This window comes from Panthera tigris, chromosome D2 (assembly GCF_018350195.1).
Source record: "Panthera tigris isolate Pti1 chromosome D2, P.tigris_Pti1_mat1.1, whole genome shotgun sequence".
In the NCBI taxonomy this organism is placed as follows: Eukaryota; Metazoa; Chordata; class Mammalia; order Carnivora; family Felidae; genus Panthera; species Panthera tigris.
In genome coordinates this window covers 68,674,353-68,692,851 of record NC_056670.1, presented here as the reverse complement: position 1 = coordinate 68,692,851, position 18,499 = coordinate 68,674,353, and the positions used below count along the sequence as shown (strand labels likewise).

Below are 18,499 nucleotides of genomic sequence, written 5' to 3'. Positions count from 1 at the left end.
AATCTCAACAGACCACCCAAGAGAATAAGACTGTGTGCCAAAACTTAAGAAAATCCATTTTCTACTTTTTGACCAATATCCTTTAATGACAAAGTTGTCCCAGAGAGACCTCACCTCAAAAGGGGAGTAAACCCAGTAAGTGTGAAAGGATATCCCATTAAAGAGACACTCAGCCATCAGAGAAAAAGAAAAGTATGATAAGCTAGCAGGAAGCCCAGATATTTGCCTGGCTCTGTCCTGTACCCAACCAACCTACCTGGATCTTTCCAAAGATGAGCTTGTCCCAGAAACTGTCACGCCTGATGATACCCTTTTTTACTTCACTGAATTTACAGGAAATAGCCAGGTTCAACAAGAACTTCTTCAAGGGTGTCTTGGCTTCATTGTGTACCTGGAAAATGATAGTTCCTCTTAGTTGGAAACCTACTGGAGATACCAACGCCATTCACCAGTGAGCAAAAGATAGTGCCTTCTTGCTTCATACGGAAGTGACTTTCATGTCATGAACTGCATTGCCAAATAATGATGATTCCAGAGAATTAGGGCCACACTAAGAAATAAGTGCACTGAGTGTATAGGTACAGAATTCCAGCTCCTCCAGATTCCTTGTCCTTGGCAAACAACTTTGACAGCTGAAATAAGCGTGTCCTCAAAATGTTGTCAACATCTGCCTACCAAATCACCTGGGGGTACTAGATAAAAAACAGCTCAATGGACAACACTTTTAGGGCTTTGATTTAATAGATCAAAGAAAGGCCTAGGAATCTCTCCCTCCTATCTCTCCCTCCCCTTGCCCTATAATGCTTATGTACATTAAATATGGAAAAATACCACTCTTATCTGTAACTAAAGTTTGTTTAACCACACCATACAAAACCCAACAGATTTTTCTATTTATTTATTCCCTTTGGACTTAATTATGGCACCATTTTACCAGCTCATTATTTCCCTAGACTCCCTTACTCTTGCCTCACTGTGACTAATCTATAAACCATGTACCTGCCAAAGGGGAGCTTCAAGTACAACTCGAAGAAATCCCCTTACTTCCAAAATGAAATCCTGAACCCCATATTCTGGCCTTCAGGACTCCATCCTACCAGAAGTCAGATTCAAGGAAATCAAAGTTCTTTTCCAGTTCAAAATTGGAAAAGAACTCTCTAGCCATCTTCCATATTTACACTTCCATTTTTAAGCCTTTAGCTAAATTGAGCTATTCATCCTTAGCCCCTAATGCCAACTGTGCTCTAGGTTCTAGGCATCTACTTATGCCTATACCATCATTTTGTCAATATCTCACCACCTCTCTCCGAGATCTACGCTCAAATGTTGCCAGCATCCTGTCATTCCTGATACCTCTTTCAACCTTAAGAGATTTATCTTCATCATTCACAAGGCAACTTCCTCCTAATATATCACTGACAGAGGCTGGAATTTGTAGTCACAGTAATAAAGTCCTTCATTTTTAAAATAAGTTGCAGAGTAAGCTGTGTGTTTAGTATTACCATATCATTAAAAAACTATCAAAAGTAAAAATGTCTAATAACATGAACCAAAACCATAACAGCCGCCAAATCTAATAATTCCGTAGCATGCTGACAGCTGCTAGGGTTGTTAACAATTCTGTTAAAACTAGCACTTTCAATATTCAGGGGTCATCTGTGTGCTAGAATGCTGCCTGCCCCATCACCAAAGCCCCAGGATAGTACTGAGATTCACAAGTGTGAAGGGGAATGCTAGAATCTCAGGGGTGGAGTCCAAAGCATGTGCAGAGTGGCCATGTGTTATTTCCTCGGGGATCCCATGTCTATGGAATTGTGAGATGATCAAATATCTGATTAAGAGCCTGGACTCTATTACTATATTGCCTGGGTTCAAATCCCAGTTCCAAGGACTCCTTGGAAAAGTTAGACAATCCAAGACTTGGGTGAGAAACACAAAAGATAAGCTTGGGACATGTTATGGGGAGTTATGTCAAAAGGACACATGAAGAACTTGATTGGGCTCCCAATTTTGATGGTGGGACAATTTGAATATCAGAAAGAATGACTGAAATGGATTAAGCATACAACTATGCAAATCACGAGTTCAAAATATTACAAATGAAAAATCTTGGTCATTTCTGAAGATCTCTGGGGCACCAATTCATTATTCTAAAGATTGATAAATAAAGGGAAAGAACACTTGTCACATCTTTCTAGAAGAATCTCAGCTAATGAATGCAGGAGAAATGATTAAATTGAATTAGAAAAATCACCGTGTTGTAAAGTTGAATGAAAAATAGAGCAGTGATCAATGACAACTAACTACTATGTGACAGTTTGATTCTGGCCCAAACCCTTATTGGTTATGATTCTGGCCAGGTTTTTTTTTTTTTTTTCTTTTCTTTCTTCCTCCTCTCCCCTCCCCAAGGCTCAGTCTCCTCAGCTGGAAGTTGGGAACAGTAAGTGTGGATGGGATTTCCTGTGTTTTTGCAAGGATTAGATAGTGGAATGCATATGAAATGTTGCCCATGGGCCTGGTACCTCAGCAGGAAACTCAAGAGCCTATAGGCATTATGAAAGCGGAGTAACACCTCCTCAATAAGTCAGCTTAATTTTGAGGGGCTCCCTAAGTCCCTGACTTGAGCTCTTTCTCCAGATCTGGTCCAAACGATCTTATCCGCATGAAAGGAGTTTTCATTTATTGTGGTTTTTTACAGTTGCATTTGTGAATGTGGCTATTAGGTGGATGCTCATGGGGAGTAGGGGGCGTATGTGGGAAAACTTTCTTAGCAACGTAAAGTCCCTAAAAACCTTAGGCCTAAGCCACAGACCGTTCCTTCATCTCCAGGGCAAGCCCCACAGAAGCAAGGTTGGCACCTTATCGTAGATTCTGTTGAGTAGTCGAGGCACAGAAGGAAACACTGTGGGCTTCAGAGTTTTCAGGTCATCAGGAAGCAACCGAATATCTCCTTGGAAGAAACCGACTTTGGCACCACAAGAGTACACGATAGTCTAAAAGCAAAACCAAAGAGCAGGGCTCAGAGCCAAAGGCCCACTTCATGGTGGCGGGAGGGGGGCTGTCTTGGGCAGAATTGAGGAACTAGGTTGCCATCCACAGGCACTTTTCTCTGTACAGCACCCTCCCCACAAATTTCAGATACCCAGAACTCTGAGAGCCTGTGCCCAAGACAGGTTGGAAACTCATTTCTGCTGAGGTGGCAGGACAGGGAAGACAGACCGTGAGATGGAGGGCCCACCCTATTCCACCTGTAGCTCTGAGTGACAGTTCGAGACACTGTCCTTTGTAAGAGACCGTCCATCATGTAGCACTAAGAAAAACCCTGCCACTGAAACCAGAACATGCCTACGGTTGGAAGACTATCTCAATGTCGGAGGTGTTAGAATGTGAAAAAGTATGCTTATTAGAGTTCATATTTTATTAATCAGATGCCAACACTTTAGCCCAAGGAACTGAATTGTTCATTTTGGCATTTCACGCATCAACAGATAAACTGGTTGAAGAGGTATTTAAGTGAGTAGCAGCGAGGGGATTTTCCATCCATACTACTGCATGTGTTTTGGGAAGGCCAGCACTATTTTCCGTTCTCAAATCAGCCCCAGAATTGCCTGACAAGCCTGGAGTCCACTGACAGAAAGGCAGCTCTCTGGCATTCATATGATCCTAACTGGCTCTACTTTGACACATACTGAACATCTTACCCGGATCAAATGTTCCTTCTCTGCACCTTTGTGGGAAACTTCCTTTTCTCTAACCCTAGGTCTTTTTTTTTTTTAATTTTTAATGTTTATTTATTTTTGAGAGAGAGTGAGAGAGACATAGAGCATGAGTGGGGGAGGGGCAGAGACACACACACACACACACACACACACACACACACACACAGAATCCAAAGCAGGCTCCAGGTTCTGAGCTGTCAGCACAGAGCCCGATGCGGGGCTCACCCCCACAAACCGTGAGATCACGACCTGAGCCAAAGTCAAACACTCAACTGACTGAGCCACCCAGGTGCCCCTAACCCTAGGTCTTTTAAAAAAATTCTAACAAAAATAAAATGTAAAGGAAGAAACAATATTCCTATCCCAAAATAGAATTAAGAGCAGATAGTAAGCTCCTGGCTATGACGTCACTGGACTCACAGGCCCCTGGGTAAAGACAGGAGCAACCATTAATTCTGCTGGACATATATAGACACAACTAGAAAGGCTTGCAGCAAGTGTAAATGCCAGGGTTAGGACTCAACTGCACCAGCTCCCTGTGTGCTTCTTTCCAATTAGAGAAAGGATCACAAATGTTGTGTAGCTGCCTTTGAAATAAACATGGAACTACTAATCAAGACTGCCTTTTCACATACGTGGTAGGAACATAGGTCACTCACCTGTACAATCCTCTCAAACATATGAGCCAAGGGGAGGTAGGAAATGGACACATCCTCAGTGGTGGGCTTGAAAATACACTATAGATCAGAACAAGAAAGAGACACCATTGGATTAGTGCTAACTTTCTATTCTAAAGGAGATTTAAAAGCAGCTCCTATTAACTACAGTTAATAATACTGTGTTGCAGATTTGAAAGTTGTTAAGTGAGTAGATCTGAAAAGTTCTCATCACAAGAAAAAAAACTATGTGTGTTGATGGACTTGGAATTTATCACAGGGACCATTTTGCAGTATATGCATATATGGAATCACGTTGTACACCTGAAATTAATATGTCAATAATATCTCAACAAAATTTTTTCTTTAATTTTAAAGAAATTGCCAGGATTGCCACACATAGTTGCACAGGTTGTGCACTGTATGACTGAAGTTAAGGTGCTCCTTAACTTCACTGAGTGTAGATACATGCAGTGATTCTAAGAGACCAAGGCTGGAAAATGCACAGTCCTCTGGACAGAGATGCACCAGTATTTGTCCACACTGATTCATTGTCAGGCCTTTAACGTGGCTTTTGGTTTTGTTTTGTTTTTTTGTCTCTGCCTCCTCTAACATCAAGATTAAAATCTTATGACGGATTTACATTTTAATGAATACCTCTTTTTAAATTGACCACTGACCTCCATACATTTGAGAAAAGCAGAACTGTTTGCAACAATATTTTCATGGGTCAACATGGCTCCTTTAGGGTCACCTGTAGGAAATAGGACATGGAAAAAAAGACCCTTTAAATAACTAATAGGTAGCCTTTGGTTGTGAAATAAGAAGATGCATTCAAATGGTTCTGTTCCAGAGAGTCAAGAGCTTCTCTGGTCACTGTGTCTTTTTTATGAATGGTATAGGACTCCGTTTATGAATGATTAATGCACCCAGAGACACTACTGCTGACAACATTGCTAGACTTCTACTACCACAGAGGGTACAGCCACAATCTCACATTGCAACAGTCGAAAATAAAACTCCAAGTGACCCCCCACCCCCCCCCCAACCTTGCACTGTTTTCATGTTTAAGACTTCAGACCTAACTATATTTCCTAACTATCACATTACAAACTGGCACATGGGGCCATATCTAAATCTACTTGGAGTTATAACAGATAAGTAGCTTCAGGGGTAGGGATGGGCACACACTGATCTGTGTAGAACTGTCCCTGAGTCACCTTGATTGAAACCATTCTGGTGGGTCAAGTTGAGAGAGTGGTGGTTGGGGAAGAAAATTGACTCTGATGCCATCTGTATGGTTCCTGAAGTCCATAGCATGGAAAAACCTCCCCATGTGTTCCATGAAGTTTACTTGCTTATACTTACATTTTTCCACGTGGGCATCCATACTCAAAACTTAGGTTGTATGACCCTAAGGATAGGGTATATTTACCAGACCAGTGGTGATTCACACTATGTTTTTGGCTGAGCAGAGGCCTCTGGGACAGCTTCATGGGCACTGACCTGTGGTCCCACTGGTGAAGCAGATGATACTCAGGTCTTCTGGTCTAGGGGGCTAGAGGAGGAAGCACAAAGGATTAATCTACCAAGAGCTTTGGGAGTTGAATATGGCAAGACTCAATTTTGGGCAGAAGAAAACTTACCATAGGTTTTCTGAAGTTCTCTTTGCCTAGATTCTACGTGAACAGAAAGCCAAGAAAGGAAGTCATCGGTTAAGATGGACAGACTTATGACAAACACAGCCCTCTCTTTCCTTTTCCATGTAAACACCTCCCTTTTCTGTGGGAATCAAAGCAATGCTCTAACCCAGATCAGGTCTAGAAGCCAATATTCAGGCAGGGAAGAACATAAGGTTTCCCTAGAATACCAGCCTCAAGCAGGCAGATTTCAGATGTCCAAACTTCCCATTGTATTCTTGCGGTCCAGTCATCTAGGACCATTACTAAATCTTTCTGAATAATAGGAATAGTTGACATTTCAGGGCTCACTATATACCAGTCGCTGTCCTGAACACTTTATATAGATTGACTCATTTAACACTTTACAACTCCTCTGTGAGTTAGGGACTATTTCATCCTTATTTTACACAGGGGAAAAGGGAGATGTGGAGAAACTTGCCTAAGGTCACCTGACTAATAGATGTGGAGCTGGAATATGAACCCTGTAACCTGACTCCAGGACCCACATCCTTAACTACCACTGACCTCAGTATTCATAAATCCTCCACTTAGAAGACTGTGCCCATTGACCACAGACCTTTCTTCTCCTCTGGCATGGCTTCTGAATTGTTTTAGAGAAATAATTCTCAAACTTCACGGCATGAGTCTCATTTACTCCTCTTAAAGCTATTATTTGAATTTAAAGCCCATACCTCAGCATCAAACAGCAATAAGATCTCAACTCCATTTTTCTCTCCTCTTTCCTTTAGGTCATCCTCAAAGGGATCCATGAGGATGATCAATTTCAGGCCTGGGGTGAGGCCCTTCTTCACATTCTCTATCAGGAGAGATGCCTTTTGGGGAGTGTCACAGATCACCGCAGAGATATTAGCTGGAAGCAGAAACAGAGCCAGAGGTCACCTTCATGGTACCTGCTAGGTACCTGATTGCCTTGCAACAAGGAAGAGATTTTTGAAAATTTCAAAGCTAGTGGGTACCCAAAGGAGATTATGTCTGCAAATCAGATTTATAATGCAGAAAACCTGAAACATTCCATCAATAATAAACGAGCTTAATTGAAACAGAAGCACATAGTTTTCATGCATGCTACCAACACAGTTTACAGTTTCTAGAGTCATGTAATTCTTTCTGCTTAAGAATACAGACAACAGGGGCGCCTGGGTGGCGCAGTCGGTTAAGCGTCCGACTTCAGCCAGGTCACGATCTCGCGGTCTGTGAGTTCGAGCCCCGCGTCAGGCTCTGGGCTGATGGCTCGGAGCCTGGAGCCTGTTTCCGATTCTGTGTCTCCCTCTCTCTGCCCCTCCCCCGTTCATGCTCTGTCTCTCTCTGTCCCAAAAATAAATAAAAAACGTTGAAAAAAAAAAAATTTAAAAAAAAAAGAATACAGACAACAAACATGGATCACTTAGGTGTGGTCCTGTCACTGTGTTTTATTTTGGGGAGGGAAGTAGGGAGTAGAAGAGAAAAGGGACAAATGGGATTTCAGCAGACAAACATTTTATGATTCTAAATGTTAGCATTTGCTGTGATAGTTGTTTGTAAAAATAAAAAAACGACAACAACTGCTGATTATGTTTATAGTTTAAATGGGTCTACTCACTCAACCTACTAGTTCTGGGACAGAAGGTAAGATCTTGGATATGGGAAAGAGCTGTTACTTGACCTTTGAGCTTGTACTTATTTCTCTAACCATGGTAATCTTTTTCTACAAATTCACCATGGACATTGGTGCATGCTGGCTAACTGTACTGACTTGGATTTACAATGATAGGAAATGAGATCAGAAGTTCCATAGTGATTTAGTCAATTAAATGACTTAGTCACTCACTCGATGACCTTTTATCCAGTGTGGCCAAAGTAAGGCATCTTATCTCTAAACTATACTGTCACACCGTGCCACCTTGAACATTTTATTGAACTTTCTATCTGTACATATCCCTGCTTGTGCTTTTGGTAACTTCCTTGTAAATTATAGCCTCGGTACTACAGGACAGGAAAGACTTGAGCAAATTCTGGCCATAGCATTCCAAGTCTGTTAACCAAAGCAGATATTGAGGAATCACTCAGCATGAACACAGAATCAAGTTATAATTTAATAGCAAAGCTTTACCCTTGTTGACAATGTATATGATGGCGTCTGCTCCCAAGGTATCATACAGGGGGACGGCTACCATGGAGTATGTGTAACAAGCCAACTCAGAGATGATCCACTGTATGGAGAAAAGCTCCAGTAAGAACTAGAGAACGCTTTGAAAGGGAAGAGTATTACTTCAGTCATTCAGCCCACAAATGCTTGTTTGAGGCCTTCGTGTTGAAAGAAATCACGTGGGGCCCTAGAGGCTTCCATTGCTAATGCTGTAGAGTACAGCTAAATAAAGGAGATAAGCTAGGCGCGGAGACAACTATTACACAAAGGACCAAAATCCAAAGGTAGAAGTGCAGTAAGTTCTATCCATAAGAGGTACAGAAAGCATTCGTTTTAAGGAATTTAAAGGAAGGAGAGATCACTTTTGGGGTGGCGTAAAGGCCATCTGGGACTACTTTGGGGAAAGTGATGGAAATGGGGCAGGGCTTTGAAGGACTGGTAAGATTTGACTATGGAGGTGGAGGCAGAGCAGGCATTCAGGGAAGAAGGAAGTGGATGAACAAAGATAGGATAGCACAACATCACTGTATATACATCAAGAAGCGTGAAGGTTAATACAAAATGAATTGGAAAGGTGGGTCAGCATCTGCGAGTGGTGGGCCTTAAATGTCAGTCTAGGTGTTACGGACTGAGTTGTGTCCACCCCCCAACCCCCCTGAAAATCATGTTGAAACCCTAACACCCAATGTGACTGCTTTGGGAGATAGGGCCTTTCAAGAGGTAATAAATAAGGTCCTAAGGGTGGAACTCTGATCCGATATGACTGGTGTCCTTATAAGAAGAAGAAGAGGCACCAAGGGTAACAGAAGAGGCCACGTGAGGACTCATTTTGAAGGCAGCCATCTGCAAGCCAAGAAGAGAAGCCTCAGTAGAAACCAAACATGCTGACACCTTGGTCTTGGACTTTCAGCCTCCAGAACCATGAGAAAATAAAGTTCTATTGTTAAGCCACCCAGTCTGTGATATTTTGTTGTGGTTGCACAAGCGGACTAATATCCCAGGTTTGGCATTAAGTTCCTAAATTAAAGTCAAGGATATCCCTTCCTATCAAGGCTGGGTGTAACAGAGTGGAGTGTGTAGATTCACCCAAAAGTGCAGCCAGTGCCCTCTCAGCTTTTAGGTTAAGCAACTGGCTCTAGTAAGCATAGGACTTCCAACTATTCTGAAGCATACAAAGGCTTTCTCTGAAGATACTGGCCTAATGACTTAACTAAAGCTTGAGTCCAATCATCTTAATGTCTACGTCTTCTTTCAACTCACTATATAAAGATGGTTATAGCCACTCTCAGTAGCAATGGGTACCTTGTTTGACAAGTTTAAGTACAACATGAATGTTCCAATTCTAATACAAACACCTCCCCTCCTTTCTACAATGTCCACAAGCTCTTATTTGCCAGCTCCCCACAGCGTCCTTACTTTCTCCTCATTTGGCAGAGACTGACTTAAAGTGAATCATAATGGGCTAGGAAATAAGAGAAATCCAGTTACCAACTTAGATCATTAGACATTCAACCAGGGATTAAGGAGGCTCTGAGCTGTAACTCTTTACACTGGAACAATATTTAAAGAGTAGGAGGTCTTTAAATAGTTTTGGTAAGTCATCAGCAAGTATAAAAGTATTGGTTTCAGGGTGGGGTTTAAGTCTTTAGACCTAGGCCTGACTCATTTCTGGAGTTAACTTCAACACGGTTACCTCTGGCCTATTCTGAGCAAAGATGCCAATGAATTGGTTTGTTGATGGCCCATATCCTTTATGCAAGAGACAGGAGCCCAGGTATTCTGCTCGATCAGACACCTACAAGATGGGGGTGGGGGTGGGGGCAAAAAAAAAAAAAAGCAGTCAAGAGACCAAAGTAGCTCAGAATACCACAGTAAGAATCTATCCAATACCATGGGCATGACTTACCTGCTTGTAAGACAGCCATCTATAGGGCTGGTTTGGTTTTCTATATCCCAAGCAAGGCCCATTATCTAAAAACATAACATTAAAAGAAAATCAGCTCCATCTGCAAATCCTTTGGACCAGAGAAGATAGCAGGAGATTAGGAAGAGACAAGACACAAAGGAGGAGAAATCCAGTAAGAATGTGAGCTACTCTTATGAAGGAAATTCAAAGGCAGTAAGTACTCAGTTCTCAAAGGCAGAAAGAGTTTTTACAAACTACATTAGAAATATTTAGAAAGTGCATTTGGAACTACATTTGAAACATTTAGGAAATGTTTTCAAACATTCAGGGTGTTTCGGTGTTGGAATATGTGACCCTTATTGGAACAGACATTTGAAGAAAACCGGCAGGATGGACAACCCATATGATGTGAATAAGTAAAATCCCACAAGAAACACAAAGAACCTATATTGGATAATCTTGGATTGAGCTTCCTTATAATAAGAGAAATGTATGCTCATAAAAAATATGTAAAAAATCAAAATATGAGCTGTCAATGATTCCATCACCTAAACACCATTATCATTATCAAATATCAAATTATCAAACACAAATATCATTAACACTGATCTTTATTTTCATAGTTCCTTTGTATAATTTTACAGGGTTATGTTCATTCCACATATACACTTTGGATCCTGCTTCCTTCTCCCATCTGATTTAAAAATTCCCATGTTGTCATGTCTTCTCTATAGAGATTTCAGTGGCCTTTTATGACCATCCGATGAAGGGTTCTACTGCAGTTGAATTTATCTCAGTATGAGTATTTAGGTTGTTTCCAAATTTGACACCTTAAATAATGCTATAATAAATACTCTCAAATCCTAATTTCAAGTTTAGGACATTTTCTTGGAGTCTCTGAAATGAAATAACTTGGCTGGGGAGGGCTTGGGGGTTGTGGCGGTCAGTGGAGCTCTGCTGCACGAAGCAGTTGTGACAATTGGCTTTTCTCCCACCAGCGACATATCAAGTAGTAGACACTAAATAGTATCTTTTTATCATACTTCTGGTTTGATAGGCTTAAAAAGTACTTCCGTCTAAGTTTCTTTAACAGCTATTCAGGTGGGACCTTTCCCCTCGTTTCATTTACTCTCTTGAATCACCTGTTGATGTACTTAGCCTGTTTATAGAATGTCTTCCGAGATACTGAGACTCATAAGGAACCACAGTGACATATGTGCACTTGTGCACACACAGTTGCACACCTGTACACACGCACACATACGTTCACCTTTTATATTTTTTTTTTAATTTTTTTAATATTTATTTATTTTTGAGACAGAGAGAGACAGAGCATGAACAGGGGAGGGTCAGAGAGAGAGGGAGACAAAGAATCTAAAACAGGTTCCATGCTCTGAGCTGTCAGCACAGAGCCCGACGCGGGGCTTGAACTCACACACCGTGAGATCGTGACCTGAGCCGAAGTCGGACGCTTAACCGACTGAGCCACCCAGGCGCCCCGTCACCTTCGATATTTTTACAATTGTGGCGTACATTTGGCAAGAGAAGAATGAAGCTTCCTAATTGCTGAAGGTTGGGAGCTCCACTTGCTAGAAACAAACAGCAAACGCGGCTTTGAAAGTCACGGAAGTGGTGTTGTCCAGCTAGGGAGCAACGCTAACTAACGGAGAAGCCCCCTCATCCAAGCCAGAAATAGACAGAGTTATAAATAGAAAAGTGGAAGTGAAGGAAATTTTACCCAGAGGATCTAGCCAAATTGCTGGAGGAATTCGGATCTTGCCAAAAGGAAGCATTCTGAGACAGAGTTACTAAGAATTCAGAGGTAAATAAGTGAACTTCCAGCCTAAGTGACAGAAGGAAAGGGAAAGAAAGCCAGGAAGAGAGAACCACTCTGATTAAAGACATATTTAAAAAATGAATGAGGAGACTGTCCACGGGAAACATTGCTACTTTTTCCTTCTGCTGAAACAGCTGCACGAATGTGCAAGAAGTCAAGCCTGACACTAACTTTCCCGGAAGCCGGGCACGTGCTGGTCTGCAAGCTGCTCCCAGCCACTTCTCCATCCCGGAGAACGCACCTCCCGTGGCCTACTGCTGGGATCCCTTGTATTAAAATCCTCACTAGTGATAGCTAGCACCGATGGCATGTGACTCCGGGCACATCGGTAACTATTGTTACCCCTAAGGCACAAGGCATCATGAAGGACTGGGGCAGTTTCTTCAAGCCCACTCAGTAAGAGAATGGTGATAAATGTGGAAATGCCATTCTGCATCCCATCACTTCCCTAATGATGAACATTCTAGCAGAGGCCCACGGCCCAGGAACAAGTCAAATAATTGGCCCAAAGGGGCACCAACTGAAGCCTCATTAAACTCGGTGCCCTAATCGGCTTCAGCCTGATTAGCCGAAGTCCTGACCAGGCAACAGCCTCGCCTTTGATTAGCTTCGTCCCTCTATTCTAAGGTGCGGCCATCTACAAAGAGCCCACCGGTGAACAATTTCTTGGCCAAATTGCTGCCCTCAGCTAAGTAGAGTGGAAAGTCTGGCTCCCAGAGCCCCTGGGAAGCTTTGTCAAAGATTCAGATTCTTGGGTCTCACTGTGTGGAATTCTGATCTGCTGCAATAGGGCAGAACTAGAGGAGAGTGTAAACACTCTCCATAGATGATTCGCAACAGAGACCATCTATTGGGTAGGCGTTAAAAGCATATGTTAGGGCTGATGTTTTCATCTCCACTTGGGACCAGACGTGTCATTTTCTGTTTCACGTGCCTGCTTCCACGAGAAACCCTTTTAACTTTATCTGCTTAGTTTTAATTTCGTATCAAAAAACATCTTCCTTTTTTTGAAAACTATGTAATGTTTCTTAATTTTGTTTTTGGGATAGACAGAGTGCGAGTGGGGGAGGGGCAGAGAGAGAGGGAGACACAGAATCTGAAGCAGGCTCCAGACTCCGAGCTGTCAGCACAGAGCCCGATGTGGGGCTCGAACTCGCAAACTGTGAGATCATGACCTGGGCTGAAGTTGGACGCTTAGCCGACTGAGCCACCCGGGTGCCCCTTGAAAAACCTCTTCTCAATGAAGTATCATACATGCCACTTATCATGTGCTAAATGGCTTGTTTCCAGTTACAATAACAACACAGTAAAGAAAACTCACTGAAGCAAATTTTGAAAAAGGGAAAGTTCTAGGGGCGCCTGGGTGGCTCCGTCAGTTGAGCGTCCAACTCTCGCTTTTGGTTCAGGTCATGTTCGTGAGATGAAGCCCCGCTATCAGCACAGAGCCTCCTTGGGAATCTCTCTCTTTCTCTCTCTGCCCCTCCCCCCACCAAAAATAAATAAAGAAACTTAAAAAAAAAAGAAAAAGAAAATTCCAAAGGAAAATCTTTTATGTTAGCCATATTGTATCTAAAGTTGCCAAAAAGTAAAGAAACTGATGGTTGGTTGGGGGTTTCTTTGTCATTTGCACGGAAGTCTAAATTAAGTGCTGACCTAGAGCCAGAAATAACCAAGTACAGTCCCCTTTGGAGACTTCAGAGAGGAGTTTGCTTTACAATAAGCCTTTCTTTGTCTGAAGGAGCAACTACTTTTATAAAACACTTAAGAGCTGACTGAAAATAGAACAATCTAGTCAAACGGTCAGATTTCAGAATCAGCTGCAACATTTTCTCGTTCCATCACCTTTGGAATGTCCCCGAACCTCTGACTTGCTGTTTCCTCGTTTTTAAGAGTAGAGGCAATAATAACTACTCCTGAAGGTTTAGGGGAGGTTAACGGGCTAGATGCGTGTAGTGCCTGCACGGTTTGCACCTGGCAGGAGTTGGCTGTTACATATTGCCACAGGTAAAAGGCAGAAGGGAAGAAGGGATAGGAAGTCACAGAGGCAAGGGCGCCTGGGTGGCTCAGTCAGTTAGGCATCCAACTTTGACTCAGGTCATGATCTTGTGGTTCATGAGTTCGAGCCTTGTTTCAGGCTCTGCGCTGACCGTGCAGAACCTGCTTGGGATTCTCTCTCTCTCTCTCTCTCTCTCTCTCTCTCTCTCTCTCTCTGTCTTCCCCGCCCCCACTTCTGTTCTCTCTTACTCCCTCAAAATAAATAAATAAAATTAAAAAAAAAAAAGATGTCATACAGGCAAACCCATGTCTGGATAAAATGTCACCAAAGACTAAAGATGTAGGGAGAGCTATAAGCTGGTTGATTTTGGAAGGAAAGTAGTGTGCCTCGCCTTGTGTTCAGTAATACAGATATAGGTAGTGAGCCTTGGTAGGTACCAAATGAACCTGCCAAAGTGCATGTGGTGGTGTTTCTAAGGAGGTCCAAAAGATAATTGCCTTCTGCGATACTAAAGAGTAGTGGCATGGACCAGGATCGGGGTCAAGGACAAGGTAGATCGGGAGCCCTGGATGCCAATTCCGGCTCATATGCTGCATCTGTAAATTCAGGGAATTGCATTTACGAAAATCCCGTTTCTGAACAAATATAATGGACCCGTGAGCTAATCAAAATACTTTCCTCCACATTATTGTCAACTCTTTACCAACTTGCTGGGGAGGTCCTCTTTGTGTTAAGTAAGGAACAGATTCAGAGGCAAAGTGATTTTGCACAAGGTCACACAGCAGAAAGGGAAGAACTGGTTTTAAACTCAAGTCTGTCTGACACTGGTTCTCGCCCCCCCGTTCTGATGCTATGTCCCCTGCATTTTGTATGCCAGCATTCTACTCAGACTACCGTTGGGTTTAAGAAGGGAGACAGGGGAGGAGAGGTATACCACAAGACCACACGTTGGTCTTCTTGCAGTCAAGGTTAGACTTCCAGGCCTACCAGACACAGCAAGTCCTCTTTGGAAAGTTTCATACAGCGTCCTGGCATCTGAGAAGTAGTAATGCAAGTCATTGTCCTTCTGGCCAGCACCCTTCCGTGCTCCTCCCTAAAACACAAGACCAAGTTTAGGCCAAGCCTGAGTGTCTCCTACCCTTTCCAAACCACTATGGATTGAATTCTTCAATTCAACCATATATTATATATTCAACCATATATACTGAACATTGAGGTCCCAGGAATGGCCCCTTTATTATTGAATGAAGTTTTAAGTCTCAAAATAGTAGTATCTCCACATTATAGAAACCCAGTGAATGTCACAGTTACATTTTTGGCACTCTCCTTCAACCCGTCTAGACACACACACACACACACACACACACACACACACACACAGAGGAGACATAATACTATAATTTTATATTTTAAAAAAATCACACCAAGTTTAAACATCTGTCAAATGCATACTATGTTCCAGCACTGTGCAAATACTGCAGATGCAAAGTGAGTTAAGACAAAGTCACTATCCATCAGCATCTCATAAATGAGAGTCTACGGAGTGGAGGTGAAAAGGGAAAACATGCGACTATAATACTGTGATGTGCACACTGTAATACCAATGTACATTCTGGGAGATGAATAATGCTACCCACTCTGGGTTAAGTAGAAAGGTTGCAAAGAAATAATACTTAATAGAGACTTTGAAGATAAGTAAGCACTTACCAAAAAGTTTTTTTAATGTAATTTTATTCTTAGGGATTAGGTGTTTCTTAAAATTTTTTGTAATGTCTATTTATTTTTGAGAGAGAGACAGAGTGTGAGCAGGGGAGGGGCAGAGAGAGAGGGAGACACAGAATCCGAAGCAGGCTCCAGGCTCCGAGCTGTCAGCACAGAGCCCGATGCGGGGCTCAGATTCACAAGCCATGAGATCATGATCTGAGCTGAAGTTGGAGGCCCAGCAAACTGAGCCACCCAGATGCCCCTACCAAAAAGTTATAGTTTGGTAACTTTGGTAGAGGGGAGGAAAAGGAGAACAATTCAGAGTGAAGAAACGGTCTGGATAAAGACGCAGAGGTGAGAAGACACATTGCCAAGCCTGGTGGATAGCTAGAGAGCAAGGTGTTAAAGAGGGATGGTATTGGGGCGCCTGGGTGGCTCGGTCAATTAAGCGTCCGACTTCGGCTCAGGTCACGATCTCGCGGTCCGTGAGTTCGAGCCCCGCGTCGGGCTCTGTGCTGACAGCTCAGAGCCTGGAGCCTGTTTCAGATTCTGTGTCTCCCTCTCTCTGTGACCCTCCCCCATTCATGCTCTCTCTCTCTCTCTCTCAAAAATAAATAAACATTAAAAGAGGGATGGTATTGTGGCTGGGGATATGCCTAAAAATGTAAGTTACTGCCGAGAAAAGGGCCAAAAAAGTACAGGGGATAACACATGAGGTTATAACAAGAGATCTAACTTAGTCTAGAGCATCAGGGAAGATTTCCAGGAGATGGCACATAAAGTCAAGACATCAACAACAAAGTTCCCTGTCTAGCAAAGGAAGATAGGATCTTAACTCTTTGTTTATAAGGAAGAAGGAAAGATGATTCAGACTCAACTTTTGGTAACTGGATGAGAAGAGATGCACTTAACTGAGAGCAGAAGGAGAAACAGGAAAATGTGTGTGTGTGTGCATAAGGGAGAAGATATGAAATATAGAGATTTGCTGAATTTGAGTGTCACTGAGATGGACTGGAACTGGGGAGATTTCAGAACTAGAAAGTCAGATTCAGGTGTCATAACCTTTTAGGTACAGGGGCGCTTGGGTGGCTCAGTCGGTTAAGCGTCTGACTTCGGCTCAGGTCACCATCTCACAGTCCGTGAGTTCGAGCCCCGCGTCGGGCTCTGTGCTGACAGCTCGGAGCCTGGAGCCTGCTTCAGATTCTGTGTCTCCCTCTCTTTCTCTGCCCCTCCCTGCTCATGCTCTGTCTCTGTCTCAAAAATAAATAAAAACATTTTTTAAAAATTTAAAAAAGTAACCTTTTAGGTACTCAAGTCGTGAACGAGGGATTTCCTCAGCTGGGGATTGGCAGACTATAATCTGGGGCCATATCTGGCTTGTCATCTGGTTTTACAAAAAAGGCTTATTGGAACACAGCATGCTCATTCATTTACATGCTGTCTGGTGATTTCATGTTACAGCAGCAGAGCTGAGTAGTTGTATCAGAGTCCGTGTGGCCTGCAGAGCCTAAACTACTCACCGTCCGTCCTTATAGAGCGTGTTCACCAACCCTTGTGTTAGAGAAATCAAGAGATGGTGAGATGGAAACTCTAGACGAGGGGGAGGAAAGAAGCTAAGTGACAAAGACTGTCTTGCAATTAGGAAGAGATCTCACTAAAGGATATTATGAAAGACAAAAAGAGAAGTTTTAAGAAAGATGAATTCTCAAGGCAAGTGAGAGGAAGGCTGAAGGAGAAATCATTGAATGTTGAAGTTAGGTTATGCGTGAGCCAGAGGAGTTTGGGGGAGATGGTAGTAACAGGTGAGATCTCAGCGGGTCAATGGTCAGAAAAGGACATCGACAGGCTATTCTTAAAGAACTCTGGTGGAAAACGGGAGGATTGAAAGGAGGTGGTGATCTGAAGCTGCAGGATGAGCAGCATAGGAAGATGTCAACGAAGAATGTGCAGACATCCCAGGATAAAAGCGGGGTGGTGGAGAGTGGAGGCAGCTTGGAGGAGATTCTCGAGCAGAGGAAAGAAGTTCCTGAAACAATCAGAAGAGGTTAGCCTTATAAAGGAACAAAAATGCTTTCTTCTCTGAAAAGGAATGAATGTGAAAAATGAGGAAGAGAACATTCTGGGAGCTCTGCCTTTGCTCAGAGAGGTAGGAAGCTGTGTGACTTGCTGAAAGTTGGGGAATTGAGGCGAAAAGCCCTCTTCAGCTTCTGCCAGTTTTAAGAATGAATATGGACCCAAAGCCAGAATTTAACTTCAGGAAATAACCTCTTTACCATTCTCAGGTATTGGGTATCTCAATGACGGCTTTCTCCTGCCACCAACACCGGCTCTATCGCCTAGATAACAGGTCAGCAAAATTTTCCCGTAGAGGGCTACATAGTAAAAACTTGGGGCTTCGTGGTGCACATCTCTTTTTATTTGGTTAACATCTCTTAAAAGATGTAAAAACCATTCTTAGCTGGCTAGCTGCTCACATAAAGGTGGATTCTGCCCACGGGCTGTAGTTGACCAACCCTGATCCAGATTATTAGCATCCTAAAACCTAGCTGTGGTTTTATGGCTGTTACAAAAGAAAGTACGCCAGTAATAGAAGTTGAAATTTGTAGATTTTCTGGTGATGGTTAACCTAAAAGGCTTCCTTTCCAACGCTATACCTGATTCTCCTCCTGAGTTATGCCAAGGACTTGGATTACATTTTGCGCTTGATCAAACTAGAAAGAGGAGGGGCGCCTGGGTGGCTTGGTCAGTTAAGCGTCCGACTTCGGCTCAGGTCATGATCTCACGGTCCATCAGTTCGAGCCCCGCCTCGGGCTCTGTGCTGACAGCTCAGAGCCTGGAGCCTGTTTCAGATTC

General features: G+C 42.9%; 1 protein-coding gene across 5 annotated transcripts in view; it reads right to left on the bottom strand.

The window, feature by feature from the left end:
- ACSL5 (acyl-CoA synthetase long chain family member 5) overlaps positions 1-18,499 on the bottom strand; it is a 45,106-nt gene that overhangs the window by 6,953 nt on the left and 19,654 nt on the right. For all 5 annotated transcript variants that reach the window (XM_042960670.1, XM_007087176.3, XM_042960668.1 and 2 more), the window contains exons 3-13: positions 14,930-15,035; positions 10,110-10,174; positions 9,897-9,998; positions 8,168-8,267; positions 6,750-6,928; positions 6,022-6,054; positions 5,882-5,933; positions 5,056-5,129; positions 4,379-4,456; positions 2,859-2,993; positions 257-391 (exon numbers count right to left, since the gene is read on the bottom strand). In XM_042960670.1, the coding sequence (XP_042816604.1) occupies positions 257-391; positions 2,859-2,993; positions 4,379-4,456; positions 5,056-5,129; positions 5,882-5,933; positions 6,022-6,054; positions 6,750-6,928; positions 8,168-8,267; positions 9,897-9,998; positions 10,110-10,174; positions 14,930-15,035 (1,059 nt within the window). The remainder of the gene's footprint in view (positions 1-256; positions 392-2,858; positions 2,994-4,378; positions 4,457-5,055; positions 5,130-5,881; positions 5,934-6,021; positions 6,055-6,749; positions 6,929-8,167; positions 8,268-9,896; positions 9,999-10,109; positions 10,175-14,929; positions 15,036-18,499) is intronic.